Genomic DNA, 26,590 nt, shown 5'->3' on the forward strand with positions numbered 1-26,590 from the left:
ACAAGAAGCGAGGTTGCAGACAATATTATAAGAAACAAAAATCATTTTAAAGGTATTTTGTTACAAACTAAGCATAGAAGAGTATAATCATAGAACAAACCACATCCAACTTACCATTATTTCACTTTTCATAGGTTTAATCCCCCGCAAACGTTCTTGTCTTTGTCCAGTCACAAGTTCCAAAACCAGAACAGAACAAAAACAACTTAAGAGCTAAGAGATCACAATTCTATGAAAACTAACCATGTTAAAGCAAAATCCGCAAAACAATAAAAATTGATGCTCGACAAAAGAGAGGCAGAAGGTGACAAATATTCAACAAGAAATGTGGAGTTATCCACTATAGATCACCTCAGACACCCTTAGAACTCGACTGACCTCATACATTCTCCATAATCGATTTCTTAAAGCAACTGCACATTGGTAATTCTTGAAGCTGTATTTGTTCCTGCATTGTGATGAATCTTTTGATGCATAATTCACTTGTTTGCTCATATATGAAGGTGCATCATCTTTCATCCTGAACAGGAAAAAATGTCAACTTTTCAAAAAGTGCTGATTATCCAAGATGCATCGAAGAATCTCACCGTTTCACTGAGACATGTTCTGCGGAATTTCTCTCTTTGTTCCGGTTATATTATCAAGCTTCTTGGAATCATTCAAGCTTTTAGGAAAGACAGAAAATACGTACTCTGAACTTGACATGTCATTCCGAGTAAGTATTCGTAACTGATTATTGGATTATGATATTCATGTGACGCTGCATATTAGCAAGCTGAGAGTTGCTGTTGGATATGCCAAGAAGCAACACGCGATTCTTCCAGGGTACTTGAACCATCTTATCATGCCTCATTAAAACAAGAAATCGTACTTGCTAAAAGGAAATTTCATATGGATACTCTTGGGGTGCAACAATTGTCTCTACGATATAATGGTTGAAACATAGTTATTAAGCTGCCAAGCAATTTAGAAAATTTTACACCTTTACCATCTTATAGCTTTAGATAGATCAACAAACGTTTGGTTCTTAAGATGCAAATTTGATCTCGTATACTTGCTAGATTTTGTCAAGTTAATAAAGCTAAACCTGATCTTAGACTCTGGTTAAAGATATTTTGATAAATGTACTTCCTATTTCAATCGTAACAAATTTCATTCAAAGCTCCAGCTTGACAGATACTTGGTTCTTGCAATCTGTTACTTGCAGGCAACTAAAAAAATAAGTAAAATACTTCACAGAGAACCTGGCATGTGGAATATCTAGGATAAGACAAGATAAGAACATCGAGATCATAAAAGCACCTCAGCAGGTAACTGAATTTGGCATGTCATCTTCAGGCACAGGGCAAGAGACAAACTCTAACCAGGAAAACTGTAAGAGATTAATTCCCTCGAAGTTTCATTAATAAATACAGTAAGTACATTGTGTTAGCTATTAACTTTCAATATCTGAATCAGCAGGGAACCTATCGAGTGACACATTCCCTGGTTCTGCTTGTTCGTTGTGCATGAATAGGACTTGGATTGGACAAAAGAGCCAATTCACTTGTATGGAACTTCACTCTGCAACAAAAGAATTTTCTCAAAACAATTTGTTATCCGATCATGGAAGGAAGTTATACAAAGGAGTATTAAATGATCAGAGTAATGTTTTGATCTGGGAGCAACTTTCGGTCTCAATCATGAAGAGGAGTTTGAGAGAGAAGTTAAGAGCCTTGGAAAAGTCAGATATGAATGGCAATGATTATAGGATATTGTTCTGAAGGACAACAAAGGATGCTGGTATATGAATGTGTGTAATGGTTCTTTGAACTGGCATTTATCAAGTAAGTAGACAGTATACTTCTTCAGTTACACGTCTAGTCGAATAAAATCAGAGTTTCTTCTTAGTTCTTACTCAATTTATAATCTATTTCTTCAGACAAAAGCAGAGACTTAACATGGGAAAGAAGAATGACTATAGCATGTGGAGCAGCTAAAGGTTTAGAACTTTTGCACAGAGAAAGTATATATGGAAGCATGAGGCCTAGCAACATCCTCCTTACCCACGACTATAAGACATTGGTAAGATTAATCGGTTCACTGTAACTGCATAATGCACAGACGTAAGGCAAAATATTGGTGTATCTCATTCTATCTACCATGTAAAACATATCAGCGTTCTTGCTATGGACTTGCTATGAATAAATACAAGGACTTGAGACAATATTCTGAATCTTTGGTACTGAAGACTTTCGAACATTTGGCACCAGTATACGGGAAATCTGGAATAGATTTAATCAAAGCAGATGTATTTTCATTTGGGGTTGTTCTTTTGGAGCTGATCACTGGGCGAAAAAGCTTAGAAGACACAGATGGGGAAAGCTTCTGGAGATGGGTAATAACATTGAAATTATTCTCATAACCTTTACATGGCTCTCACAATAAAATCTGAGGGGCTGCTGTATATGAATGATCTAAATCTATTTTCTTGCAGGGAAGACCACTTCTAAGACAAAAGAAGTACAAGGAATTGATAGATCCGATGTTACAAGATTCAGTTGATGTTTTTCAACTCTACTGGATGGTTCACGTGATAGATAATGCCTTAGCTGGGATCCCAACAATCGGTACTCAATAAAGAGGTGGGCCTCCTCTCCTCCATCTTTAGTGATCCAAATTTGATCAATCACCAGGTTTGATCACCAAATTCCTTGAAGAAGCTTAAGGCTTCAGGCTTTCTCTTAGTAGCTGGCGTCTGGTGAAATCTCTAGTTGCCATAGTACTCGAGCATCTCAATGGTGCAGGCCACACACAAAAAAATTGATTCCCAGTGATAAAACATTCATAACACATAAGTTATTGCATACACTACCGATGCATTTCTCTGTTGTAACTCATCCAAGCATTTGTTCCACAAAAGCCAAATATTTGGACATCTCGCCAGAATCCTACGATCAAAGGAATAGTTTCTATAGTAAAAGTTTAAATTTTTTGTATGACCTTTAACTAATTATATCAAGTTGAAATTATCTGGATGAAGGTTGCAGAGGATTTGACTGGTGTTGTTAACGGTGATGGTGTTGAAGATTTCTCGCCAACTGAATCTGAACTAATGATATGGATCAGATGGTAGAGAATGACACTGTTTGAATATCATGAGCACCAGAATTCAACGATTCTTGGGATATTCTGAAGTCGAATATGCAATTTTGAGGCTAAGACTGTAAATTATTTCGGTAATCTGTTGGTTCAAAAACAGTATTGAGGTGGCATCAGCTATCGCTAGATATGGCAAACAAATTTACAGTTGTTTGAATCTGGGTTTTCGTATATGAACTATATATATTATTCTTCACAGATATATATCTCTTTGCAATATGGAAGTCCACAACCACTGTTTTTATAAGTAGTGGAGATGAGCCAAATCGGACCTTAAATGAAAAATGGGAGGAAGAAGAAAACTTCGAACCAAATGTAAAAGTTGCCACAATTCTTGTTGATAAATTGTCCGATGACCAACCCCAAAATAAGGCAATCTACATGGAAGTTAGGCGTAATTTTGTGGGTTAGCTTATACCCGTGTTCCTTTTTTAACATAAGGATTTTGGTTTTGGTTGGGCATGAGAATCTTGCCCCCCTCCCTATTTCACCGCGGTCCTTTCTCCGCCGCTATCCAGACTCGCTTCAAGAAGCATGCCAACACAGCCCAGACCCGACTAGAGACTCGAACCCCCGATCCGAAGCTCGATGCCCTTGCCTTCCACCACAACCGCCTCGAACTCGTCCTTAGGCTTCACACTCTCTTCTTAGCCAAGAAACGTTTCCCCTTTGTCTCTGTACAGATACTCTCTCGATGTTCCAATCACGCCGGCATCGATATCCTTTCAGCTGGTGGTCTTTTCCGGAAATATCCGCATGTTTTTCAGGTATTTGCTCACCCTGTCCGTCAAAATGCTTGCTTTAAATTTACGCACAAATTTGCGGAATTGCTCAGGAAAGAGGATGAGGTCGTTTGTGGAATGAATGATGTCAACGTAGTTAAGATAAAGAAGATACTGAGCATGTCCGTGAATGGGAGAGTTCATATACATGCGATAAGATTGATGAGAAGGGAGTTGGGATTGCCTGAAAATTTTAAGGATTCGATAGTTGAACTTCATAGTGAGATTTTCAGAATGGTGGGTTTGGAGATAGTGGAATTGGTTGATACCAATGAGAGTGGAGGAAGGTTAGATTTTGTTGCAGAGATTGAGAAATGGAGACATAAAGAGTATATAGAGAAATGGTTTAGTGAGTTCGAGATCAAATATTCTTTTCCAATTCATTTCCCAACTGGATTTAGGATCGCTCCTGGGTTCAGGGAGAAACTGAAAAATTGGCAGCGCCTTTGGTATGTTAAACCTTATGAAAGGATGGAAAATGTCCGGATCCGTTCATGTGGGGGGTTAGAAAGGTATGAGAAGCGAGCCGTGGGGATTATTCACGAGCTTTTATGCTTGACAGTAGAGAAAATGGTGGCGGTTGAACGATTGGTGCATTTCAGAAAGGATCTAGGAATTGAGGTTAACTTGCGTGAGCTTCTTTTGAAGCATCCTGGCATATTCTATATCTCTACCCGAGGGAATACACAAATAGCCTTTTTGAGGGAAGGTTATAGTAGAGGCTGTTTGGTCGAACCAAACCCAATATATGATGCACGGAGGAAAATGTTGGAGCTTATAATGTTGGGCTCCCGTAATACTAGCGAACTGAGGGTGCAGGTAGAGGCTGAGGAAGAGAGAAAAGATGCAAGGAACAATAAAAATAATAGTGAGACACAAAATGGTGATTTTGTTATTCGAATTTTGGAGTCGTTCAGACAGCAGTACGACAAAGACATTATTGCTCATCCAAGAAGTCTCTGCTTGAAGGATATGAGCGAAAGAAGCCTTTGAGAGACAGCTGTTCAGGGATGGTTTGGATTCATCATGGGATGCTTCTTTTTCAACCATTGTGCCTCATGAACTTGGGTGCCATAGATGTTGACTCACCAGAACTTCATCTAATTTTTTAAGTGCTTGGTAATGTTGTAGTTTGAACATTTTTTGCTGTAATTGAATTATACATTTTGGAACATGAGATAGTTTATATATAGTTTTCAGGTTTTGGACTCCATCGTTCTTTGGCCAAAATCATATGTTGGGTGTAGAATTCAGGTCTCTTTTCTTGTGAATAGCAGAAGTTCATTGATTGATAAGACATCTTCTGATGCTGATGGAATAGTCTCCAATGCTTCCGCTCTCCATTCCTCCCTCATGCAGCAATGAGGAGAGTATTGCTGTTGAAAATCTCCCTTTGGGATCCATTTCAGCTTCAGTTTGAAGAAAAAATGAGAATGAAAATGGCTAAGAAGGTTAGGCTAAGGAGAAAGGGGCTCGTGTGGAAGCGCCTTCTAAGGAAGAAAGGGCGATAGCCACATTCGAAGTTGAAGATAAGAATGTGTAAACTTTTACCTCTGGATATATTGCAGGCCCACCTCTAATTTGTTTACTTGCATCCCGTTGCAGTTCATAATTGATTTTTCTTTCATGTAGTTGAAGCTGGAAGTATGTGTAAAGATATAATTTTGATCATATTATCCTGAATGTGTTTTATCTGTTTAATTACATCACTATATTCTTGGAAATTGATAAGATTTCGATACAAATAATGTGAGAAGTTTTACTTATTCTCATTATCTGCTTTTCATAGAAGAATAATGATGGAATTTTACATAAGAATATAACCCCTTCCTCAGTTGACACCTTACCGCTGATGATGCATGCATAGTAAGCAGTGTCTTTTGTGTCGTATGTGTGACCGCATTGTTTGTTAATCAGCCTGGAAAGAAATCGAGTAAGTTTTGAGCTTTAGTGAATCCATGTGCGCCGTTGTCTCAAATTATCAGAAATGTTACAATTGTTTGACTTTCAGGATGTAGTCTACAAGTTTTGCAACAACTTCGACGTTCTACGAGCTTGTGGACCTGGGACATCACTATAGGGTAATAATTACGTAACCGTTGCTTGGTAATTACAATTGTTTTATCTTTTAGAGGTTAGGTCCATCTGTGTTTGGTCTTGTACAGAAAGTGAACTAATCTGAATGCAAATGACTCCTAAAGTCATGAGATAAGGTACCCCAACACTTTATTTTCAAATGCTGGAAAACCCCGAACTCTTGATTTATCAATGTATTCCCAATGCTAATATTTGTTCACAGAATTCTCAAATCCTAAAATATGGGTGATGTCTGAATTTGTAGCCAAGTCGAAGGATGTGAAAGTATACGGATAAAGAAGAATATTCATGTTGTTTCCTACATTCTCCAATGCCTTACTAAACGGCACCACCTACAAAGAAACAGAGGACCTGTTAGGTTTTAAAAGGTTATGCTCTATCAATAGGTAAGAGTAAGACAACCGCATGGGTGAATAGTACTTCATATAGATCTAACCATCCTATATTCCTTGTCTGACAAAAAATTAACGTACACGTGGAAGGATATTTGCCCGAAACAAAGGTGTTTAAACCCTTGTATAATGCTAAATGAGCTAAAAACTATGATGAAAAATCTAAAAGCCTTTTGTTTCCATGTTGATGTCAACAACTCTACAGCCACAAAATTAGAAAATGTTTAGCACTAACATATATGTTTCATTTCTTCGCTTCGGCCGCGAAATAGAAAAATGTTTAGAATTACTTGCATCAAACATACTTTACCCAATCACTTTCTCGATGGAGCAAAATGCAAACTTTCCACTTATATATCGAGGCAGTTCATTTTACCTTCTTGGGCTCTTGGAAAGAATTCTCATCCATTAGATTACTGGATTTTAATTCGGTTTTTTGTTGACCCCGTTTATTTTATCGAGTTCGGCTCCAGTCCATCGATAGAAATTTAAAGTGTAACGTTGTTGCTTCCAAAATTAACAACCTGGATTGGACGTATCATGTATCACGTTCAGACGTTCGGTTCACATGAGAAAGAACATATGTGACTCAGTTGTACTTCAACAAAAGTGACTTCTTGAGCGAGCTGAATATAGATTGGGTTGTGTGATAAATTTTGATCCATCCTCTTATTCTTGGCAATGGCATGCCTAGGGAAACTTCAGCTCGATTATTCAGTCAATAGTCCTTAGGGGTTACATGTTTTATAGTGTTTCAAATTATAATCGTGGTTCACTCAGATTAGATAGCTGGTTTGGAGGTAACCAAGGTATTTCTAGAGCCTACAAATTCTTTGTTCAGAACAGGGGTGGATGGCCTTGGAAACCACTAGTGATGAAGTTGTGCATATTGCCTAAACATCGATTCTTATTATGGTTACTAGCTCATGGCAAGTTGCTCACTCGTGACAGACTACAATTCGTCATTGATAAAACTTGTGTGCTTTGTAACATAGTGGATAAATATGTAGCACATCTCTTTTTCAAATGTGCAATATCGAAGAGCATTTGGAATGGTGTCAGGGATTGGTTGCACATGAAAAAGCTTATGGGATCTCCTGCAGCAGTTTTGAAGGCCTTTAGGACCACCTACCGCGGCAACTCCACATTGACGTGCATGCGAGTTGTGGCACTTTGGTGACGGTCTATGATATCTGAAATTTGCGGAACAGAGTTATGTTTGAGAGTGACATTCCTATCGCCGGAAACATTATAAAGAAGATAAAGATCCATACACTCACATCCATTCCAGCTGAAGTTCGAGTAATGGACAATTTGTTATAGTTGGTGTTATTGTTGTTCCATCGTTAGGATTTGAATTGCTGTTTGTTTCGTTTCTCTCATGGGGAAGCCCATAGTACTTGAACAACACTTTTTTACTCTTTTAATGAAGTACATTTCATTAAAAAAAAATAAAAAAAGAAGAGGACTGAGTCGACCGACTATCCAAGCGCAGAAAGAAAGTGGAAAGTAGGAAAATCTATTGGCAAATGACGGAGAAAGAAGTAGGAAAATGTTGCATATGTCGATGCAGAACTAATAGAAAAGGCATAAAACTTTATTCTCAGGTATGACTGGCTATTCTCTAAATCATTCTCAGTAATAGCATAAGTGAACTTGCAGCCACAATTTCTTAATGACTGGAAGGCAAAGTTTTTGTCACTTTTTTTCTGCCTTTCAATATAATAACACCTCTGATATTACTGTGATTTGTACTTTGTCGTGCCATTCTGGTAATTGTATACTCATTTCTTGATGATTGTGAACAAAGGTGCCAAATAACAGATTTTTACAAGGACATTGATCTGGATACAGAAGAATTTAATATGCATGTCATCATTGAGGCAATTGTTTGCTCTGATTATCTTATTCTTGGCTAAAACTCGGTCTTTAGCCATTTCTTTATCTTCCCTTTTCCTGTGACATAAAAAGTGAATAAATTCTAAGTATGATCTCTGCACGCGTCGTACTGTGATTAGTTTTCAATTGAACTATAATTCTTTATCCAGACAAACCGCACGACTTCCGGGAAAAGGTATTGGACATTGAGAATCCAATTAAAGAGGAAGTGCGATGATGGTGGAGATCAACCAGCAACTTCTTGCAATTGAGAGCGATGAAATCGCATCAGTGAAGAACTTGAAGGGAATACCCCTGGTTGCGGCTATGGTTTCCGAGATATCAGCTGCGTATCTGATGAAACTTGTTGAATCTGGTTCAGTGGACTTCGGAGAGTTTGAGCCACAACTTGTTAAATGATTTCGCGATAGATTTTTTTTTCTTTGTTACGGTTTGTGGAGTACTCTTACATCTGTATTAACAAGTGAATGAAATTGAGGAGACATTGCAATTTGCACGGATATGGCCGCTTCTTTGGCAGTCTCTGAAAGGCTAAAACGCTCAAATTTTGTAATTTTTTACTGGCTAAGATTCAAATGTGTTGCTGTCTTTAATAAAAGTTTAGGATGGTGGTTTTGTTTGTGTAATACTTACGTTGCCTCTAATTAGGCACTCGTGGATTTTCAGTCAGTCACATGTTGAGGGTAAAATGCATTTGATGTCGTATTTAAAAAGGCTCAAGTTCCTTTAATTGAGAAAACAAAACGCAAAATGCACCGAAATCTAAAGGACTCAAGACAGCAGTTAGGAAATGGAGAATTAACGTTGGGTGGATTGTTTAATTTAGATCAAGATAGTTTATGGAGATGGTTGAAATTCCCATACATCAAAAACAGATTTCAAGTTATCATGTCTAAATCTCTCAATGCTTAATGGTTTCATTAATATGTATGGTTTTCCCATGTATACACACAATTTCAAATGTTCATTCCTAGATGAGAGACACAGACAGAATTACAGAAAGCACAACGAAACCAAGCCAAATACTAATGGGACCTTCTGGAGTTCAGTAGGCAGTTTACATGCCAATGAACACAAAATACACATCATTCTAATTTCTAACCGTAAAACAGAAACTGGATTATTTTTTCAGTCTGATTTTTGCCGTATCATCTCATCCTTTTTGGGACGAAATAGTAATCCAAATATCCAAACTGCAGCCAAAGTCGCTTCAACTGGCGCAAGCCAATAAACTATCAAATGCTCCTTGCTGATATGTTCTCCATTCGCAAAAGCCCACCCCATTACCTAAGAAGTACAAAAACATATTATATATCGAAAGATTCGGAACAACAAACAAATGCATCTTACTGCATGAGAGATATAAGAACAAAGACAGATTATTCCCATCAAAGTGTAAAAATATCCCTCTGCAAATTCAAAGTAAGAGTAATTATACTCAATATCCAGTAGATGGTTACAGATCCAAAAGAATTGGAGGATGTAAGATCAATCAATGTACGGCACATGGCAATAGGGGGCAGTAATTGCTTCCTAACACAAGAATTATAAAGTATAGTTCAATGAAGAGGAAAAGAAATATTTACAGAGGCTGGATTCATGCATCCCCCAGTTAGATCAGAGCCGAGTATATGAAGACTGATCTTAGACACACTTGAGATCCATGTTTTCATGAAACTTCCAGTAATCTTTCGGGAGAGTGCAAGGGATATGAACACAATTGCAAACGTCAAAAGACCTTCAGTTAATGCACCTTTTGCAATGTCAACATTCAAGCGCGGGCCTCGTCCAATTCCAGGAAAAGTGTCCAGGATGAGCCGTACCCCACAAATTGACCCCACAACCTTCACGAGTGAAATACAAGAAAACATATGAGCGGCAAGCTTTATAAAGGACTGAACAAGATATTAAAAAAACAAAACAAAAACCGGGCAGTTGATAATGGAGAAGTCAGCCATAAAAAAAAATTATTTCTTTCTTTAAAAAAATGACTTCTTAAAGCAATCATACAACATTCCAACATCCCTATTTCACAAATGCGCAGGAAGCTTTTTAGACTGAACCTCGTTTATGGTAATGTCTGGTTAAGTATTGGTGTTCTTCCAATTTCATGAAAGAGATCACACGTGTAAAACTCAAATCTTTGAATCAAGGAACCATATATTTTCTTATAAACTATTTAAAGGCAATAGAAGGAGAGACAGCCTAATCCTACGAGAAAGAACTTCAATTATGTGTGAATATAACCGATTAGTAAGCTCTTTATGCTATCTTCAGTGAGAAAATGCCTGATTATTGTTTATTACTCTTGCCATGTTCAGCTTGTGTTAGGGATTGGCCCTCCACTTTGAGAACTCTCAGGTTTTAATCCTGTGACTGGCAGAAATACAAAGTAGGAGTGCTATTAGTCCATGTGCCCAAGAGTCGAATTCAAACCCAAAAAAAAAACTTGTCTTTTTCACGAGAGTCTATTCAAAGTTATTATGATATTATTATCCACACCGTAATTGTGCTCACGAAGCTGATATAGGATCATACTATTGCATCCTTTGAATTCACACAATTGATTTAGGTATATGCATATGTTTAATCGTTTCTCGCAAGCTTGTCATTTACGTCCGTATTCCCTCAGAGCCCCAAAAGCTGAGACAAGAAAAGTCGGCATTAAGGCAAGCAAAACTAGGCAGTTATCAGGCAAACAAAACCAGGATCTTGAGCCAAATTATCCTTGTTGAAACAAAATGCTGAAACTTATGCCTCATACCAAACTAATGTAGAATAAACTCATGCTCGCGACCAAGCTTATATATCCCGAACATTAAAAAAATTACTCGTTCTACATCGCCTAATGGACACACAATCACGACTCGGGACAAAAAAGGGCCCGATAACATGTCAATTATCAAACAAGAAACAAACTATTACACAAAAAAAAAAAAAAAAGAACCAGCAGAAAAAAGCGCCACCTGAGCAGGAATCCTGGCACCAAGAGTGAAGAGAAAATTGCTAAAATCTCCAGAAATGGCGGAGGACAAAAGGTTGAGAGGGTTGTATGTCCCGCCGTCAGTGACTTTGCCCAAAAAAGCAAAGAAGAACATGTTAAGTAAAGAAACAACGCATCTAATGATTTCACCCTTGACATCGAGAGATCCGTATCCCAAGATTCTGTGCACAAAAATCTTGATGAGCACGCTTGACCATACCCACATAAAAGACATCGCGAAATCCGCGGCCAGCAGCCGCCTTGCTCCGGCGCCGCCCGGCATTTCTGGCGCACCACCTTCCTCCTCGGTCAGACGGGCTCAGACTTGTACGAAAATGGGCTGAAGTTGGATCGATAGGAAGTTGCTTGGAAGGTTTTGCTGCAGCTTGTAGGAATCTTGGCTTTGGTTAGTCCACGTTTACCGAGGCTACATGATTTGTCGGGTTCTCCATAAAATTGTAGCGGTGTTGACCTTTTATTTTATGATTTTAGGGGAAACGTGTGTCAAACATCCAAATAATTCTGGAGCTAACATTAATGATATAGTAATTTTTTTGGTATTGCCAAAAAAATGAGTGTGTTTATATTTATATAAAATAAATATTATTTTATGTATTTGAAGTTTTGAATGGAAAATTTTTCTGTATACAATTTTGAGTTATCAGAATAACCAAAGATATTATTCATCTAGAGCTAACGAGATTTTATTTTCAATATTTTGAATTTCTAAATTTTAGTTATTTTTAATATAGCAATTGTAAACGTTACAATTCAAACTGATTGCACCTTTCATTAGTTCTGGGATTTACATCTCATCTCTCCTTTCTTCTTCCTCTTCTAGCGGCGCCTGTTAAATCCACTGCAGGAAATCGCTCTGTGAAATCTATTTGTGGGATTTTGATTATATGGTAGGGGTATTCAAAGAAAGCGCTTCCCCTTCTTTACTTCATTTTTCCACTCAGGTTTCTTCCCACTTGCTCTAAATGTTTGATTTTTATGTGGATTTTTGGGTTTCTTTTGGGCTAGATTTTGTTGTTTTTGAACTTCTTGATTTCATAGATGAGTGTAATCGTGGGTTTCTTGGAAATAATTGTGAAATGGGTTTTCTAATCTTTTCTTGAAATGATTTGATTTAGTTTTTATAATTTTATGTGCCACTTTAGCATTTTCCTTATTGGAGATACGTATGTTTTCAAGTGGTTCACTTGTAGTAGTGTTTATAAATTTGGTTGATTTCATTTAGATCCATATCTTCACATTTTTGTTTTTGCATTTTTAAAGTTCTTTTTTTTTTAAATCGGAATGAGATGTTTTTGGAGTGGTTCACAGATTGAATATTTCATGATGTATTCTATTAATTGAATAACTCGTATTTTAAAAAACACCAAAAAATTTCAGGAGCCAGCTTACTCTAGTTCCTGCCCGTTGCGTTTAAAAATGAGTTAAAAGTAACCTGAAATTTCAGTTAGTCTTTCTTGTCTTTTAGATTTTCACATTAATGTGTTATGTTCTTCACAGCAGTTCCAGAGACACCTTTGGTATATCATGTTTCTGTTGTAACTTTCCGATTACGGTGAATTATTTGAGAGCGAGAGGTGGAACTGGAAGGGATCTTATTTTCGGGCCGCAGTAGTTTGGAATTATGATAGACAAACTGGTTAACCGGAAATCCATGTCCTTGATTCTTTGGTTTCCTAATTTTCTATCTTGTTCTTAATATTATAGAAATATGACCAATCTCATTTCCCTAGTGCAACGATATGCATAATTCAATAGACTGAAGCGCTAATTCTGTCATTTATTCAGGATCCCATACGGCTGTTTTATTTTCAGACTGACAAACAGTAAATCGCACTAATTGGGTGAAACAGTCTCTAAGGGCACTTATTTCTTGCAAGACAAATCAAGAGAGAACTTTAGCTCCAAAGCAGCCTGCTATGGTAATGCTATTACTCTCTTTAACTCCATCTCTTCCTTTTGCTATGGGTACAGAATGTTCACTCAACAGGCTAAATTAAGGTGGAGATCTTTACACTAAAAAGTTGTGCTTTGTTTTGAAACTAATTATTGTGTTTGGTTGGGAAGGAGTTGAGAGGGATTGATTTTACAAGTGTGAAGTGTTTCTGATCCATTTAAGTATGCTTTTCATATGTATATACCGTTTCCCTTTCATTGAAGTTTTTAGCTGTCATTTACAAAGAAGATGAATCAACTATTACAATAGAAAGAGCCAGAGAGATTTGAAAATGGTTCGATGTTCTTACATCTCTTCCATTTTGTTAATATGATCTAGGCAACCAATGAAAATCTACCCCCAAACGTCATAAAACAATTGGCAAAGGAATTGAAGAATCTTGATGAAACCCCTCCAGAAGGCATTAAAGTAGGTGTGAATGATGATAATTTTTCGGTCATATGTGCTGACATCGAAGGCCCAGGTATTAATTAATTCATATTTTGCCATTTTCCTTTGTCATATGAGTGCTTTTTTCCTTTGTGAATAATAATCTGTAACCTTGCAGCTGAGACGCCATATGAAAATGGACTTTTTCGCATGAAGTTGGTTTTGTCCCGTGATTTTCCTCAGTCCCCTCCTAAAGGTTTGTTTTCTGGTGCACGTAACATAAATTCCACTTAGACAACCCGTTCCAACTATGATTACCATATTTTCAGTTGTAAACTTCCATTTTGGTCAAAGGTACTTGTGTGTTCTTCAATTTTAATGGCATTTTGTGCATGGCAACTTTGATTTATGTAATCTTCTTTTGGTTTTCTTTTCAGGCTATTTTTTGACCAAAATTTTTCACCCAAATATTGCCACCAATGGTGAGATATGTGTCAATGCTTTGAAGAAAGATTGGAACCCATGTCTTAGCTTACGGCATGTATTGATTGTAAGTTCTGTCAATCTTGTGATGATCTCATCGAAGTTAGATGTTCTTCCAAGCAAGTGATTTTTTGACATAGTAAATCATGCATTATTATTTCACCTTGCTCATTTTTGTTAATTTATGGTAATTTACACTGACGTCACCAACTTTTCGGTCATACGCTCTTATGAAATTGACAGGTTATCAGATGCTTGTTGATCGAACCCTTCCCTGAATCAGCTTTAAACGAACAGGCTGGCAAGATGCTGAATGAAAATTACGATGAGTACGCCAAATATGCCAGGTAAATAATGCCATCTTATATCATTAAACTGCCTTATTCAGACATAATAATTGCTTATGCTGCTGAGTTTGTGGGATGCAACTCCTCTATCTTTCTCATGATAATGGAACCATTTAATTGGAATGCTTTGAGTGACATTGAATTTATGTGGTATCCCAGATATTTATGGAATTTATAACATTATCTTCGCCAAGAACAAAAAAAAATCTGGTTAAATAGAACTAGATTAGACAAAGTAGTTCATTTTGATGTTGTACGAAAGCAACTAAATCCTGCCAAGACTTGAATACTTCGCTGGCGAAGAATCGTGCGAGGTGATTGAGTGAGAAACCAAAGATATCCAGTCTTAATTTTCTTTTACGTTTTTTTCTCTCATCCCATTATCAATCATTGAGATGATTGATATTTACTTGTTCATTCACTTTATAATAGCTCCTGTCAGATCCCCTAACTATTTGTTGCATAATACCAAGTATTTGTCCTTGAAATGGATTATAAGCATGCCCGATTTTTAGATGATTCTTGATCTCTTTGGGTTTTTGATGTCGTAGTCACTAAACGCCTTGTATAACTGTTAAATAAACAGGCTTTACACCACAATACATGCTCTGAAGTCAAAGCCAAAACCAAAATCCATCGGATCTGAGTCCACTACCATGAACATGTACCAAACGAACTCTTCACTGAATGGCGTTGATCAGAAAAATACACCATCGGGAACTGTCACACCCTCCCCGTTCACCCCTAAACCAGGAAATGGTCAAGATCTTCCATCTGTCATAACTTCATCAAATGAGACAGGAGTGGACGAATCAACAGCGGCTCCAGCCACACAAAAGAAAGAATCTGGGCTGAATAAAGTTCCGGCAGACAAGAAGAAGGAAGCTAGAAAGAGAAGCTTGAAGAGATTATAAAGCTTCCGTGGATGTTTTCTGTTAAACTGCTAGATTGGTATACCATATAATTATGGGCCTATGGCTAAATATGTGTTGTTGACTGCTTATTGAGTGCTCGTTCCTTATGCATAATGAATTTTGCTTTTTGGACATGTCATAAAAATAACGGATACTTCTTCATATGGCTGTCGTGAAAATTTTGATTTCATTCTTTTAATTTCTAGTTCCTTGCAGTAGCATTTGAAAAATGAAGGATATGTCAAAATCAAGAATTCACTAGTGGTTGCCATTGAAAAGTATCGTAGTCTCGGTTACTTTGCACTCTCAATCTATATCACTAACAGATGCATAACAATTTACGAACACGGGGCGTGCTTTAATTGATTTAGAATACACACAATCCCAAAATAAAATAACAGCGCTGCAGAAGAGTCGCAAAATACATACCAAAATGAAATAGATATTTCATCACCACCATGACACAAACATCGTCAAGTGCTTGAAAAAACATAAAAGAAACGATGAAGAATGAAACTAAAAACACATTACGCTAATCAGCCTTCTCTGCTCCCTCTTCTTCTCTAGATTTGTCCCCAATTTTATATCATAATATAATGATAAATTTATTAACGGTCGGAACATTACTTGGCCATCATCACCTTGACAAACTCTTCATAGTTAATTTGCCCATCTCCATCAACATCCGCCTCTCGAATCATCTCATCAACCTCTTCATCCGTTAGCTTCTCACCAAGATTTGTCATCACATGGCGCAGTTCAGCAGCAGAGATAAAACCATTTTGATCTTTGTCAAAGACACGAAACGCCTCTTTTAGTTCCTCCTCAGAGTCAGTGTCCTTCATTTTCCGGGCCATGAGATTCAAGAACTCGGGAAAGTCGATGGTTCCATTACCATCGGCATCAACCTCGTTAATCATGTCTTGGAGCTCGGCCTCCGTTGGATTCTGCCCCAGAGATCTCATCACCGTGCCAAGCTCCTTGGTTGTTATGCAACCTGCATAAGGTGTCAACTACGATTAATTGATGCACTAAGGGTACGTAAATACTGGGGTTTCTCACTAGAGAGGTTGTAGCCCTTTCATATCTATAAAACCAAGCCAAAGAAATGAAACTAATAGCCATATAAAATCAGAACACGAATCATTCGTCATATGAGACAATGACAAACACAATAAACGTTATCCAATGCATCATTGTCCACGAAACAGGTGCAATTACATAATTATTAAATACTAAGAATCGTTTTAGATGATAAAGATGCAATCTATATCAAACATGTTCCCAAAAAAATAAGATAAACAAAAATGGCAAGACGAATCCTTCCCCTTGAAAGAATACATATCATTAGACAAGTCATAAAACCATCAGTTGTAGCCAGTTATTTTGTTCAGTTTTTTTATATATATATTTGAAAAACAACAGTTGTATCTCAGATGTCTTCTGCTTCATTTGTCATCATACATAGACCTTCCCCCTTCTCGACCATACAATCCTAATGAAGAACCCGACATCTAGTTGGGAAGGTCGGCAAAATTAATTTCATCCACAAGAAGTCATTAGCTCCATCCGCCTTGAATCCAATGTCAACAGATTAGTTTTCCATAAATTTGGTATTATTTCCATATTTTTCAACACTAGTCATACACAGCATGCTACCAAGATATTTCCGACACCCATCACCTAAGCAGGTGCAAAGACTAGGTGAGCAGAGCTCGAGAACCGAAAACCTAACGGAAACTAAACCTGAAAAAAGATTGGGGGCGGAACCACCGTAAATGGAAAAGCAGATCTGATTCTGATATAAAACACCTAAATTTCCCTAACAACATCACGCACACAAACATGATAATCGATCCATACACCACAAAAAGAGAGCAAAAAACAAGAAGAATGATCGAACCATCGCCATCCTTGTCGAAAAGGCTGAAGGCCTCCTTGAACTCAGAGATCTGGTCATCTGTCAACTGATCCGCCATTTCTGCACCTCGAATTTAAATGAGAGAGTGATCGTTCTGGAGAGCTAGATGAGCTGTTCCGATTGAGTATCGTATCGTCTCTATATATATACATGTATATATATTATCTATGTAGGCATAGAGAGATTAATTCTAATCTCTTTCCGGTTTGATTTGGTTAAATTTAATTTAATAATAATAAATTATATTTATTAATTTTTTACGTTTTAAAAGCTTTTGATCCGTTCTCCCCGCTTTGCCCTTGGCTGACAGTGAAATAGGGATGCATTCACGTAGGGGCTAAATCGTAATTGTCTAATGAGACGTGAATTGGCTCATTTCTATACGCGGTTCTCACGCGGTGTCCCCACGTTCATTGGCTGCCACCTCACTTTATTTATTATTTTTGGATCGGGCTTTTTGTGAATGGGCTTGGTCCAGTGTAAGAATTACCCATTAGTACTTGGGCCACGATCTAAAAGCGAGTTGAATTTAACCAGATCTCTCATTAGTACAGTACACACAGTAATTTTTTAAATAATTAGATAGACGCATAAATTCTAGAAATTGGAATTGTTCGATTTACTTTAAATCGTTAAGACCAACATAAATTTGAATTATCTAGACTAGAATATATACGAGATTCTTCTCGTTTATATTTGTTTAGTTGAAGTAGAAATTTAGTTTGAAGACCAAATTGATTACTATATATGGGTCAAGTTTAATTACCATTAAGACATTTACGTGACTAATAATTTGCGACTGAGTCAACTTTCATTAAAAACTTGGTTTGTCGGGGCAAAGATGGAAAGACAATGGAATAACGAACCTTAATTTCAACACGTCCGATGTTGGATCATATTCATGCAAGTTGAATTCCGTTTTTATTTTATTTATTTATTTATATATCAAATTCTACTCGGCGGACCCAACTTTTTGTTCTTGATTCTCCACCTTTTCTATTTTTGCTTTTCCTATATCAATCTGTAAATTTTTCAATCGGAACAAAAACTCTGAAACCAAAATTATTGAAATCTTTGTTCAATCTGAATGATGGGTATGACAGGTTTATCGGTTTTTGTCGCTCTTGCTCTAACTATTGCTTCAGCTTCACTGTTCCTGCACCAGGTGCAGGGGAATACTGAAGGGGACGCACTTTACGCACTTCGGCGGGGTTTATCCGACCCGGATAACGTGCTACAGAGCTGGGATCCGAACCTCGTGTGCCCTTGTACTTGGTTCCATGTCACCTGCAATCAAGACAACCAAGTCACCCGCCTGTATGTTTGTATAAATCCGATAATTGATTTGATTCGTGCTCATGTATGCTTGATACCTCTATGTTTTCTGTCTGGAGTTGGAGGGTTTTTTATGGGTTGTGCTTTGCTTGACATTTGGCATGAAACTGTATGATCTTTGCTAGTTCTAAGGTTGTTTATCTGTATTACTTGTGTGATTTAGTACTAACTGGTACTTATTTTATCTAATTCTTGGGAAATCTCCTGTCGAATTTTTGTTTAAATATGTTAGATCAGTTGGAGGAAAGAAAATATTTGAATTCCCTTTTTTTTTAACTGGGAGTGAATATCTGGTACTTTCTCAAAAAAAAATGGTCATTCAAGTGAAGAGATGATTGTATTTTATGTTAATTTTTATCATTTTCCTGTTAATTGAGGAGGTGGCTGTTGTTGATAGTCCTTGGAGATTAGATAATGGCTCCATCATGTTGTTAGCAGTTCATGGTGATCTTGACAGAGAACTGATGGAGAAATTCCACTGCTAGCTGTTGTTGAACATGGTCAAATGATAGTAATATTTTGCAGATTTAACACAATCTATTTCCAGAATCTAATGTCCACGATTGTGATACAGACTGTGAGGAAGAATGATCAACGAAAAAATATTGTGGTTGAACATGGTTAAATGATAGTCATATTTTGCAGATTTAACACAATTTATTTCAGGCACCGAATGTCCACAATTGCGATACAGACTGGGGAATATTCGTTGATATTGCTTTTTCTTCCCATTATGTTTAGAGTTTTTTTTTCGACGGATGAAACTGTTCTTCCTCAAATCACATTACGGTTGTTTAGATGGTTTACAAGTTTAAGTTTTTACTTGTATCAGCCTATTGATCACAATTTTTTCTTTTGGTGTTTTCTTTAGCGACCTTGGCAACTCAAATTTGACTGGTCATCTAGTGCCTGAGCTCGGGAAACTTGAGCATCTCCAGTATCTGTGAGTATTCTGCAACTCGTGTTTTGTTTTGCTATTAGGTAATGCATTGTTTCACTTCCATAAACAGGACTTTGTCCATCTATGGTGGGTCGCAGTTAACATTCTATTTATTCGTTTTATCAGACGAAAACATGAAAGAATCTAGTGTATTTTATTTTATCACTTTCATTACTCTATTTATTCATTTAATCACTTTCATTACTCTATTCTAGAATACACAAAAATGTAACTTCCTTTTTTTTTTCCTTTTTGTTTAATACATTTCAGAGAACTTTACAAAAATAATATTCAAGGTACGATTCCAGCAGAGCTTGGTAATCTGAAGGGCTTAATAAGTTTGGATCTGTACAATAACAATATTTCAGGAACAATCCCTCCATCATTGGGAAAATTGAAATCTCTCGTCTTCTTGTAAGTTTGACTTCAATTTTCCATAGCTACTGAATTCACCAACATTCCCTGGTATATTTTGTGGTGTGGTTCACTTTCATATATCAATGATCCACAGCAGATTAAACACCCCTTCCTTTCTCCCTTTTATTTTCTTCTTTGCGCTATGCATAGCCATGTGAGCTTATGACATACTTCCTATACGACTTTGAAGTAAATAAATACTCTTGCAGGCGTCTGAATGACAATCAGCTAAATGGACCAATCCCAAGAGCACTTGCTAGTATATCTAGCTTGAAAGTTGTGTAAGTGTGCTTGTGATTTGTGCTTGTACACACACCATTGGCTCATTAAAGAAGTGCAGGATGTGATTGATATATCTCCATTTGTAGGGATGTATCTAACAATAACTTGTGTGGCACAATTCCTACCTCTGGCCCATTTGAGCACATTCCCTTGGACAAGTAAGATACTTGATTAAAGTATCGTTTGCATATCCATTTTATTAATCCATTCCAACATTCTTTTGTGGTCATATGTTATATTGATAGTATTATGATTCCTTTACCTTTGATTTCTTATTCATGAATTATGCTGAGATTTTACTCCATCTGTCTTTTTTTTGGTTTTGCAGCTTTGAGAACAACCCTCGTCTCGAAGGTCCGGAGCTGCAAGGACTTGCAAGTTATGATACCAATTGCGTGTAAAGAAATGGTGTTAGATGCAGAACTTTTCATATTTAACGTTTGCGTATTGTTACTTCCTAAAATTTTTCAAGTTGGTGTATTGGTTCTCTGCTTTGTAAACTTGATGTCATTCCTATTGTAAGCACTGGTGATCGAGTAAATTGACCATTAATCATACCACTACAATTCAAGCCAATTCCTTTTGGTCGATCACGAAATGACTCTGCTTTTTCACCTGCTATCTTAACTATATACCCGTAGTAAATTCTTTCTTTACGAGTATGCCAATGTGTAATTAACTGTTGGGCCGTAACGCTGCGCTACATCAAGAGAATCTCGTGCAACCCCGTTTCTTCACTTGGGTGGGAGGACCTCAGTTTTGGGTTGACTCCATCCGGAAGATGTCGGATAAGCGCACTTATCCATACACTAAGGAGAGTTTTCTTATGTGGGCAGCATGAATAATGCATATATTTCACATTAACATAATTTTACCGACAAAAGCCATAAATATTTGATAATTCAAACAATACGGAGAGTTATATTGATCGAATCAGCGCAAAAAGGATCAATGGTACATTTTTATATATATATATATATAAATATTGTACGCACAAATGATCCATCGTATATGTTTTTTTTTAAAAAAAAAAATATGATATATATGATTCGTATCTTCGAGACTTCGACTGAGAACTCATGCTTGGCAACTAGAATATACGCATTGAGTCAAAGACATGAAGCAAACCCATGCTAAGTAACTAGAATACACACATTTGGTTTATGTCCGAAACAAGGCAACCACATCATCTGTATGTTGCTGAATCAATAACCATACATTATTGAAATAAGAAAAAATTTATAAGTCTACTAGTCCCACAATTGCTTCCGAGCGCTATGTACACATAAACTACCATCTAATTTCATTGCTATGAGCTGTAATCTATCAATGCACTATTATAGGAGAACGAAACAAGGAAGCCAATGTTGAAAGCATTATGCCATGTATTCATTTCAAGAATTCTAGTAGCTCTATTGCGTAGATTGTAGTAGCTCTATTGCGTAGAGCATTCTCCCGAGTCAGAACTGTCTAAAATCGATTGAGTTGCCAACCAAATAGTTTTGTCCGTTTTCTTGAGTTCTAGGATCCTCAAACTATTGATGCAAACAAAGAGTCATTATGCTCGAGTGACCTCTCTGGATTTCTGTTCTGGAGAAGTGGAGCAATATCATATTCATTTATGTTTTTCTTCTCTCCGGGTGGACTCTTTTGGCTGCACTGGAGCAAGATTTGCAAAACATCCCTCATGTTTGGCCTGTTCGAGGGAACACTACCAGTACAGATGATCCCGAGTTTAAGCACACAATCGATTTCATCCATGTACTGAGCCTCCTTTATGTCCTCATCCAATGCATCGGCTAAATTTTTACCTTCTTGAATGTGACGCCTAGTCCATTCAACTAGAGACGTGGTCTCATCTCCATTATGAGCTTCCCTCCCTGTTACCAGTTCAAGTAGGACGACTCCAAAGCTGAATACGTCTATCTTTTCATTCACTCTTGCAGTTTGAGCGTACTCTGAAATTTTTGGTGAACAGCTGATTTTTAGTAGGGATTTTGTTACGAAAATATTTTCGAGAAAGTGGAAGAAAATGAGTACCTGGAGCGATATATCCAATGGAGCCAGCTACAGCTGACATGGTGTTCGGCTCAGAGTTCTTGATCAACGTTCTTGCTAGACCAAAATCTGCAATCTTTGCATTGAATTCTGAGTCTAGTAAGACGTTACTTGATTTTACATCTCGATGGATGATAGGCGGTGAACACGCGTGATGCATGTAGAATAAACCTTGAGCAGCTCCAACGGCAATCTGTAGCCTCTTAGGCCAGTCCAATACCACATGATGAACTGAACCTGAGAAAGAATATTGTCTCTTTTTTCCATGAAGCCATCTATCCAGGCTACAATTTTCCATGTACTCATAAACGAGAAGTTTTGATTCCTCACTCGAGATGCAGCAGAGTAGTTTCACTATGTTGGAGTGTCTAATCGAACCAAGTATCTCAACTTCTGCTAAAAATTCTTTTTCGAGTTTCTGATTCAACTTCATTGTATCCCATATCTTCTTAACCGCAACATACTCACGTGATTGACGAATGGGAACACGGTAGACTTCCCCGGACCCTCCACTTCCAATTAAATTGTTGTCAGTCAAACTTGATAATATGCTTCTTTCTGTGAAGCTTAACCTCTGGAATGAAGTGAGTTTCCAAGTCGGGTTCGATATATGCTTTCTTTTCCGGTAACTTCTGATCACGAAGAAAGCGTACAAGATAGCCACGAGGAGTGTAAGTGCTGCTACACTTGAGACTGCAGCAACAAAATGAGATGAAATTGTTTTCGACTTTTTGGCCTGACTATTACATCGGCTGAGGCCTAGTGAAGGATTATTTGCGCAAAGTCCGGCATTGTTCAAGAAACTGCTGTCAAAAGCTGCTATTTCAAACTCATCTGGAATTTCCCCAAAGAGCTGATTGGAGGAGAGGTTGAGTGAAGTTAGCTTCAAACGTCCAATTTCAGGTGGAATTTCCCCCGAAAATTTGTTTCTTGACAGGTCCAGGTCCAATAATTGTGGCAAGAAACCAATTGATTTGGGGATTTCACCAGAGAGCTGGTTTCCGCTGAGATTCAAGAGTGTCATAGACTTCCATGAGATTATATTTGATGGGAGATAACCAGAAAGCCCATTTCCATCTAAAGAAAGAATCGCGAGCAACGGAAGACCAGTCAATTCTTGAGGAATCACACCACTCAATAAGTTGTTGCTGGCTTTAAACTCCCTCAAATTCTCCCAAGAAGATATATCGGCTGGAATTGGACCGGAAAACTGATTGTTCTCCACATCAAGCAACGATAGTTGAGGGCCGATTGTACTCGGGAGCTTACCAGTGAAATGGTTGTCATTTAGTTTCAACTGAAACAAATTTGATGATGTCCATATCCCATCTGGGATTTCACCAGAAAGACTGTTCTCGTGTAAGAAAACAACTGTCAAACTGTTGCAGTCACCTAGAGACTTCGGTACTCCACCAGACAAGTTATTCTTAAAGGCAACAACCCCTATAAGTACTTTATTAGCACACAAATATTCCGGCAATTTACCAACAAATTGGTTTTCAGATACTTGAAAAGTTCTAAGCTTCGAGTAACGGCCAAAATCTGGCGGCAATTCGCCTGACATTTTATTGCTAAAGAGCCCGAAATCTACAAGCCCAGGTAATCTACCAATACTTGTGGGTATTTCACCAGATAATTGATTGAAAAACAAAGCCAAACCAGTAAGGTTAGTTAACTTTCCAAAATCATCCGGTATCGTCCCTGTCAAGTTGTTTGCTGAAAGATCAAGAACCTGCATGTTCAAACATTCAATCCTCCGTGGAATGGAACCAGACAATCCATTTTTGTAAAGAAACAAGTTTGTTAAGTTGTCGAGAAGCAAGAGACCATCTGGTATGCTACCATTCAAGCCATTATCAGACAAGTCAAGAAACTCCAGAGCTGACATGTTTCCAATACTTTGAGGGATTTCTCCGATCATATTTGTTCCGGTCATCCAGAAATTTTTCAGTTTCTTTAGCTGAGTGAAACTTGACGGGATTCTTTGCGGTAAAAACCCATTAGAATTCAAGTTTAGCTCTTCAAGATTCGATAGGTTGCCAATATCCTGGGGGAAAGAACCATTAAACAAGTTATCGTATAGATAAAGAGTTTTGAGACTTGACAATCTCCCAATGGCTGAAGGGATATCACCGCTGAACATGTTGCTTCCCAAGTCTATGTACTGGAGCCGAGGCGACAGCCGGTTAATATCATCAGGTATCGCTCCAAAGAATGAGTTATTAGAGAGGTCTAGATGCTCAAGATTTGAACAACCGTAAAGAATATCAGGGAAATAACCCGAGAAAGAGTTGACTTGAAGATTAAGATAAGTGAGGTTACTTAGGTCGCATATGAACGCAGGGATTGTTCCGGCAATAGTCCGGTTCTTGATCTCGAGTTTCGTGACTGAACCATTGGTGCAAGTGATTTCAGACCAGGTGCAGTGGTCTGAGGAGGGTTTCCAGTGACTAAGGGAAGGGGGATTGGACCAGTTTTGTTTCAGTAGAAGCAAGATGTTGTGTTCTTGATTGGGATCAGAATCTTGCGCGTTTCCATCCAGGGATAGAGCAAATAGGAGGAAGATGAGAGTAGGGAGGAGGTGGATATGGGAGGGTGACAGGGTTGTTTTGGTCATTTTTGGAGGTTAATTTACAGTGTGTAGTTCATGAGTTGTGATGGTTTTCAGAGGGAGAAGATGAAGATGGAAATGATAATGCGGGAATGGAAGTTGGAGAAAATAATTGGATATTAGTCGTTGACTTATAAATTATAGTTTGAAAGTTCAAACAACCTTTTCATTCTTCTAGAAAGTTTAATCATTTATTAAATATTTCTAAAATAAAATAAAAAAATCAAGGAACCCTTTTAAATTTAAATTATAAAATTATTATCTTTCTATTTACAAAAAGCACTTGAAACAAGATTTTTAAAAAATAAATAAATAAAACGAATTAAAAAGTTCGTATTTTATTTTAGCCTAAAAGAAGAAGAAAGAAAGAAAATAGTGGTGATCTCTCGGAGTCTAGGGAATGTTACAAAGTGAAGGATTAGCTAAAAATTTCTTTTCGGATTTTAATTATTAGGTCTCCTTTCTTTGACATATCAATTAATCTAGATCTCTGCTATGCTGTGAGTGATGTTTGGCTCGAGTGCACACCCGAGACAAATTTAACTTCACAATCCAATCTTCTTTTTAATGTTAAATATTATTAAAATATTTTTCAAGGTAAGATACCTTTTAAATATATTAAATTTATGAGTAAGTATGTGTTTATTCGATTCAAAATCATCATGAAAAAATTATATTTTTTCATTAATTAGGTCGGGTCGGAGATACGACTCACAAAATTAACTCAAAGGCACTAGTTTTAGAAAACACGATCTTTATACACTTAAATTTACGAGGAATACGTAATGTTGATTTTGAGTCATTCTCTCAATTCGAGATAAAAACAGAAGTTGTAGGCAATGTTTGATTTAGTTTTTTTAAATAACAACAATATTTTATCTTACTATATTTTCTTTTATAATAACTAATTTCATATATCATGACGTAGTCATCATCGAAATAGTACATTTTGTTACACCTAAACATGACATTCTTGAAATTTTTAAATACCATATACAACAACAAAAATCATTCGTTCAATTGAATTTTCAAATCTACTGTAATTTTATTTTTATTTAAAAATAAAACCACTAATCAATCCATTTCAAAAACAAATTTCCAAAAATCTTTTTTTTTTCTATTTAAATTTTCAAAAAACATAAATAAAACAAATTTATATATATAACAATTATTATTATTTGTTTTTGTCCCTCTCCTTTATTATTTCGTTGAATTTGCATTGGAAATTAGGTTGCCTTTGTTGAACGGAGACCATTATTATTATTATTAAGTCAATTTATTTGACTTTGAAAAGATGACAACCGGATGGGGGCCCAAAATTTGGTGTACATAAAACCACATCTCTTAAAATAGAAATAAAATAAATAAATAAATAAATAAATACGTGTAAGATTAAGATATACTTTAATTTTTAATCAAATGCATAAAAATCGAGGATTAGTTTAGTTTATTTGAAAAATAAAATAAAATAAAATAGATATACTTAACAATAAGTCAAATACTAGATTTCATGGTTAAACGTACAACAAAATGTTGCTCATATTATACAATAAAAAGTAATATTTTTGCATAAAAAAATATTAATTTTGTGGATAACTCAAATAAAATATTGGTATCACAAAATTAACTATTAATTAGATATGG

The 26,590-nt window shown here is 36.8% G+C and overlaps 7 protein-coding genes across 14 annotated transcripts; 4 read left to right on the forward strand and 3 right to left on the reverse strand.

Annotated features, from left to right (window-relative positions):
• Positions 1 to 1,248: 1,248 nt before the first annotated feature.
• LOC142548413 (protein ROOT PRIMORDIUM DEFECTIVE 1-like) lies at positions 1,249 to 6,032 on the forward strand. 5 transcript variants are annotated; one of them, XM_075656709.1, is made up of 2 exons: positions 1,249 to 1,374; positions 1,462 to 5,656. In XM_075656709.1, exon 2 carries the CDS (start codon positions 3,603 to 3,605, stop codon positions 4,914 to 4,916), a length of 1,314 nt encoding a protein of 437 aa, XP_075512824.1. In that variant the 5' UTR covers positions 1,249 to 1,374; positions 1,462 to 3,602; the 3' UTR covers positions 4,917 to 5,656. The 5 variants fall into 5 exon arrangements, 3 of the variants coding, with proteins under 3 accessions (XP_075512824.1, XP_075512826.1, XP_075512825.1); XM_075656711.1 differs by lacking the exon at positions 1,249 to 1,374 and having other exon boundaries at positions 1,714 to 1,826; positions 1,922 to 5,656; XM_075656710.1 differs by lacking the exon at positions 1,249 to 1,374 and having other exon boundaries at positions 1,934 to 2,064; positions 2,159 to 5,656.
• LOC142548330 (putative serine/threonine-protein kinase PBL7) lies at positions 1,787 to 3,552 on the forward strand. The gene is made up of 5 exons (XM_075656633.1): positions 1,787 to 1,826; positions 1,922 to 2,064; positions 2,159 to 2,377; positions 2,477 to 2,609; positions 3,341 to 3,552. Exons 1-5 carry the CDS (start codon positions 1,787 to 1,789, stop codon positions 3,550 to 3,552), a joined length of 747 nt encoding a protein of 248 aa, XP_075512748.1.
• Positions 6,033 to 9,200: 3,168 nt separating the features above from the next.
• Positions 9,201 to 11,781, reverse strand: LOC142548414 (putative aquaporin SIP2-1). Its single transcript, XM_075656712.1, has 3 exons — positions 11,278 to 11,781; positions 9,898 to 10,155; positions 9,201 to 9,598 (listed from the first exon to the last, which is right to left on the reverse strand). Exons 1-3 carry the CDS (start codon positions 11,575 to 11,577, stop codon positions 9,440 to 9,442), a joined length of 717 nt encoding a protein of 238 aa, XP_075512827.1. The 5' UTR covers positions 11,578 to 11,781; the 3' UTR covers positions 9,201 to 9,439.
• A 275-nt stretch (positions 11,782 to 12,056) lies between these two features.
• LOC142548415 (ubiquitin-conjugating enzyme E2 22-like) lies at positions 12,057 to 15,572 on the forward strand. Of its 4 annotated transcripts, none has more exons than XM_075656713.1 (7): positions 12,058 to 12,256; positions 13,101 to 13,234; positions 13,588 to 13,732; positions 13,817 to 13,894; positions 14,076 to 14,188; positions 14,365 to 14,468; positions 15,055 to 15,572. In XM_075656713.1, exons 2-7 carry the CDS (start codon positions 13,232 to 13,234, stop codon positions 15,380 to 15,382), a joined length of 771 nt encoding a protein of 256 aa, XP_075512828.1. In that variant the 5' UTR covers positions 12,058 to 12,256; positions 13,101 to 13,231; the 3' UTR covers positions 15,383 to 15,572. The 4 variants fall into 4 exon arrangements, with proteins under 4 accessions (XP_075512831.1, XP_075512828.1, XP_075512830.1 ...); XM_075656715.1 differs by having other exon boundaries at positions 13,128 to 13,234; XM_075656714.1 differs by having other exon boundaries at positions 12,070 to 12,202.
• A 164-nt stretch (positions 15,573 to 15,736) lies between these two features.
• LOC142548416 (calmodulin-7) lies at positions 15,737 to 17,471 on the reverse strand. The gene is made up of 2 exons (XM_075656717.1): positions 17,286 to 17,471; positions 15,737 to 16,379 (listed from the first exon to the last, which is right to left on the reverse strand). Exons 1-2 carry the CDS (start codon positions 17,359 to 17,361, stop codon positions 16,006 to 16,008), a joined length of 450 nt encoding a protein of 149 aa, XP_075512832.1. The 5' UTR covers positions 17,362 to 17,471; the 3' UTR covers positions 15,737 to 16,005.
• A 750-nt stretch (positions 17,472 to 18,221) lies between these two features.
• LOC142548424 (leucine-rich repeat protein 1-like) lies at positions 18,222 to 20,853 on the forward strand. Its single transcript, XM_075656736.1, has 6 exons — positions 18,222 to 18,620; positions 19,510 to 19,581; positions 19,849 to 19,992; positions 20,205 to 20,276; positions 20,364 to 20,435; positions 20,606 to 20,853. The coding sequence occupies exons 1-6, from the start codon at positions 18,391 to 18,393 to the stop codon at positions 20,676 to 20,678; spliced, it is 663 nt and encodes a 220-aa protein (XP_075512851.1). The 5' UTR covers positions 18,222 to 18,390; the 3' UTR covers positions 20,679 to 20,853.
• A 520-nt stretch (positions 20,854 to 21,373) lies between these two features.
• LOC142548419 (uncharacterized) lies at positions 21,374 to 25,038 on the reverse strand. Its single transcript, XM_075656723.1, has 2 exons — positions 22,318 to 25,038; positions 21,374 to 22,235 (listed from the first exon to the last, which is right to left on the reverse strand). The coding sequence occupies exons 1-2, from the start codon at positions 24,950 to 24,952 to the stop codon at positions 21,808 to 21,810; spliced, it is 3,063 nt and encodes a 1,020-aa protein (XP_075512838.1). The 5' UTR covers positions 24,953 to 25,038; the 3' UTR covers positions 21,374 to 21,807.
• Positions 25,039 to 26,590: the final 1,552 nt, after the last annotated feature.

This window comes from Primulina tabacum, chromosome 6 (assembly GCF_025594145.1).
Source record: "Primulina tabacum isolate GXHZ01 chromosome 6, ASM2559414v2, whole genome shotgun sequence".
NCBI classification, from domain to species: Eukaryota; Viridiplantae; Streptophyta; class Magnoliopsida; order Lamiales; family Gesneriaceae; genus Primulina; species Primulina tabacum.

What these genes read in the sequence shown, in the direction of transcription:
- LOC142548330 (XM_075656633.1), top strand. Translation starts at nt 1,787, where the DNA reads ATGAATGTGTGTAATGGTTCTTTGAACTGGCATTTATCAA. An exon ending in CCCACGACTATAAGACATTG is followed by an intron (nt 2,065 to 2,158) that starts GTAAGATTAATC and finishes AAAACATATCAG; the next exon opens with CGTTCTTGCTATGGACTTGC. An exon ending in GGGAAAGCTTCTGGAGATGG is followed by an intron (nt 2,378 to 2,476) that starts GTAATAACATTG and finishes ATTTTCTTGCAG; the next exon opens with GGAAGACCACTTCTAAGACA.
- LOC142548413 (XM_075656709.1), top strand. Translation starts at nt 3,603, where the DNA reads ATGAGAATCTTGCCCCCCTCCCTATTTCACCGCGGTCCTTTCTCCGCC.
- LOC142548414 (XM_075656712.1), bottom strand. Translation starts at nt 11,577, where the DNA reads ATGCCGGGCGGCGCCGGAGCAAGGCGGCTGCTGGCCGCGGATTTCGCG. An exon ending in GTGCCAGGATTCCTGCTCAG is followed by an intron (nt 10,156 to 11,277) that starts GTGGCGCTTTTT and finishes TCACTCGTGAAG; the next exon opens with GTTGTGGGGTCAATTTGTGG. An exon ending in GATGCATGAATCCAGCCTCT is followed by an intron (nt 9,599 to 9,897) that starts GTAAATATTTCT and finishes TGTACTTCTTAG; the next exon opens with GTAATGGGGTGGGCTTTTGC.
- LOC142548415 (XM_075656713.1), top strand. An exon ending in TGCTGACATCGAAGGCCCAG is followed by an intron (nt 13,733 to 13,816) that starts GTATTAATTAAT and finishes GTAACCTTGCAG; the next exon opens with CTGAGACGCCATATGAAAAT. An exon ending in GCTTACGGCATGTATTGATT is followed by an intron (nt 14,189 to 14,364) that starts GTAAGTTCTGTC and finishes TGAAATTGACAG; the next exon opens with GTTATCAGATGCTTGTTGAT.
- LOC142548416 (XM_075656717.1), bottom strand. Translation starts at nt 17,361, where the DNA reads ATGGCGGATCAGTTGACAGATGACCAGATCTCTGAGTTCAAGGAGGCC. An exon ending in TTTCGACAAGGATGGCGATG is followed by an intron (nt 16,380 to 17,285) that starts GTTCGATCATTC and finishes CACCTTATGCAG; the next exon opens with GTTGCATAACAACCAAGGAG.
- LOC142548424 (XM_075656736.1), top strand. Translation starts at nt 18,391, where the DNA reads ATGATGGGTATGACAGGTTTATCGGTTTTTGTCGCTCTTGCTCTAACT. An exon ending in GACAACCAAGTCACCCGCCT is followed by an intron (nt 18,621 to 19,509) that starts GTATGTTTGTAT and finishes TGTTTTCTTTAG; the next exon opens with CGACCTTGGCAACTCAAATT. An exon ending in TTGAAATCTCTCGTCTTCTT is followed by an intron (nt 19,993 to 20,204) that starts GTAAGTTTGACT and finishes ATACTCTTGCAG; the next exon opens with GCGTCTGAATGACAATCAGC.
- LOC142548419 (XM_075656723.1), bottom strand. Translation starts at nt 24,952, where the DNA reads ATGACCAAAACAACCCTGTCACCCTCCCATATCCACCTCCTCCCTACT. An exon ending in CATTGGATATATCGCTCCAG is followed by an intron (nt 22,236 to 22,317) that starts GTACTCATTTTC and finishes CAAAAATTTCAG; the next exon opens with AGTACGCTCAAACTGCAAGA.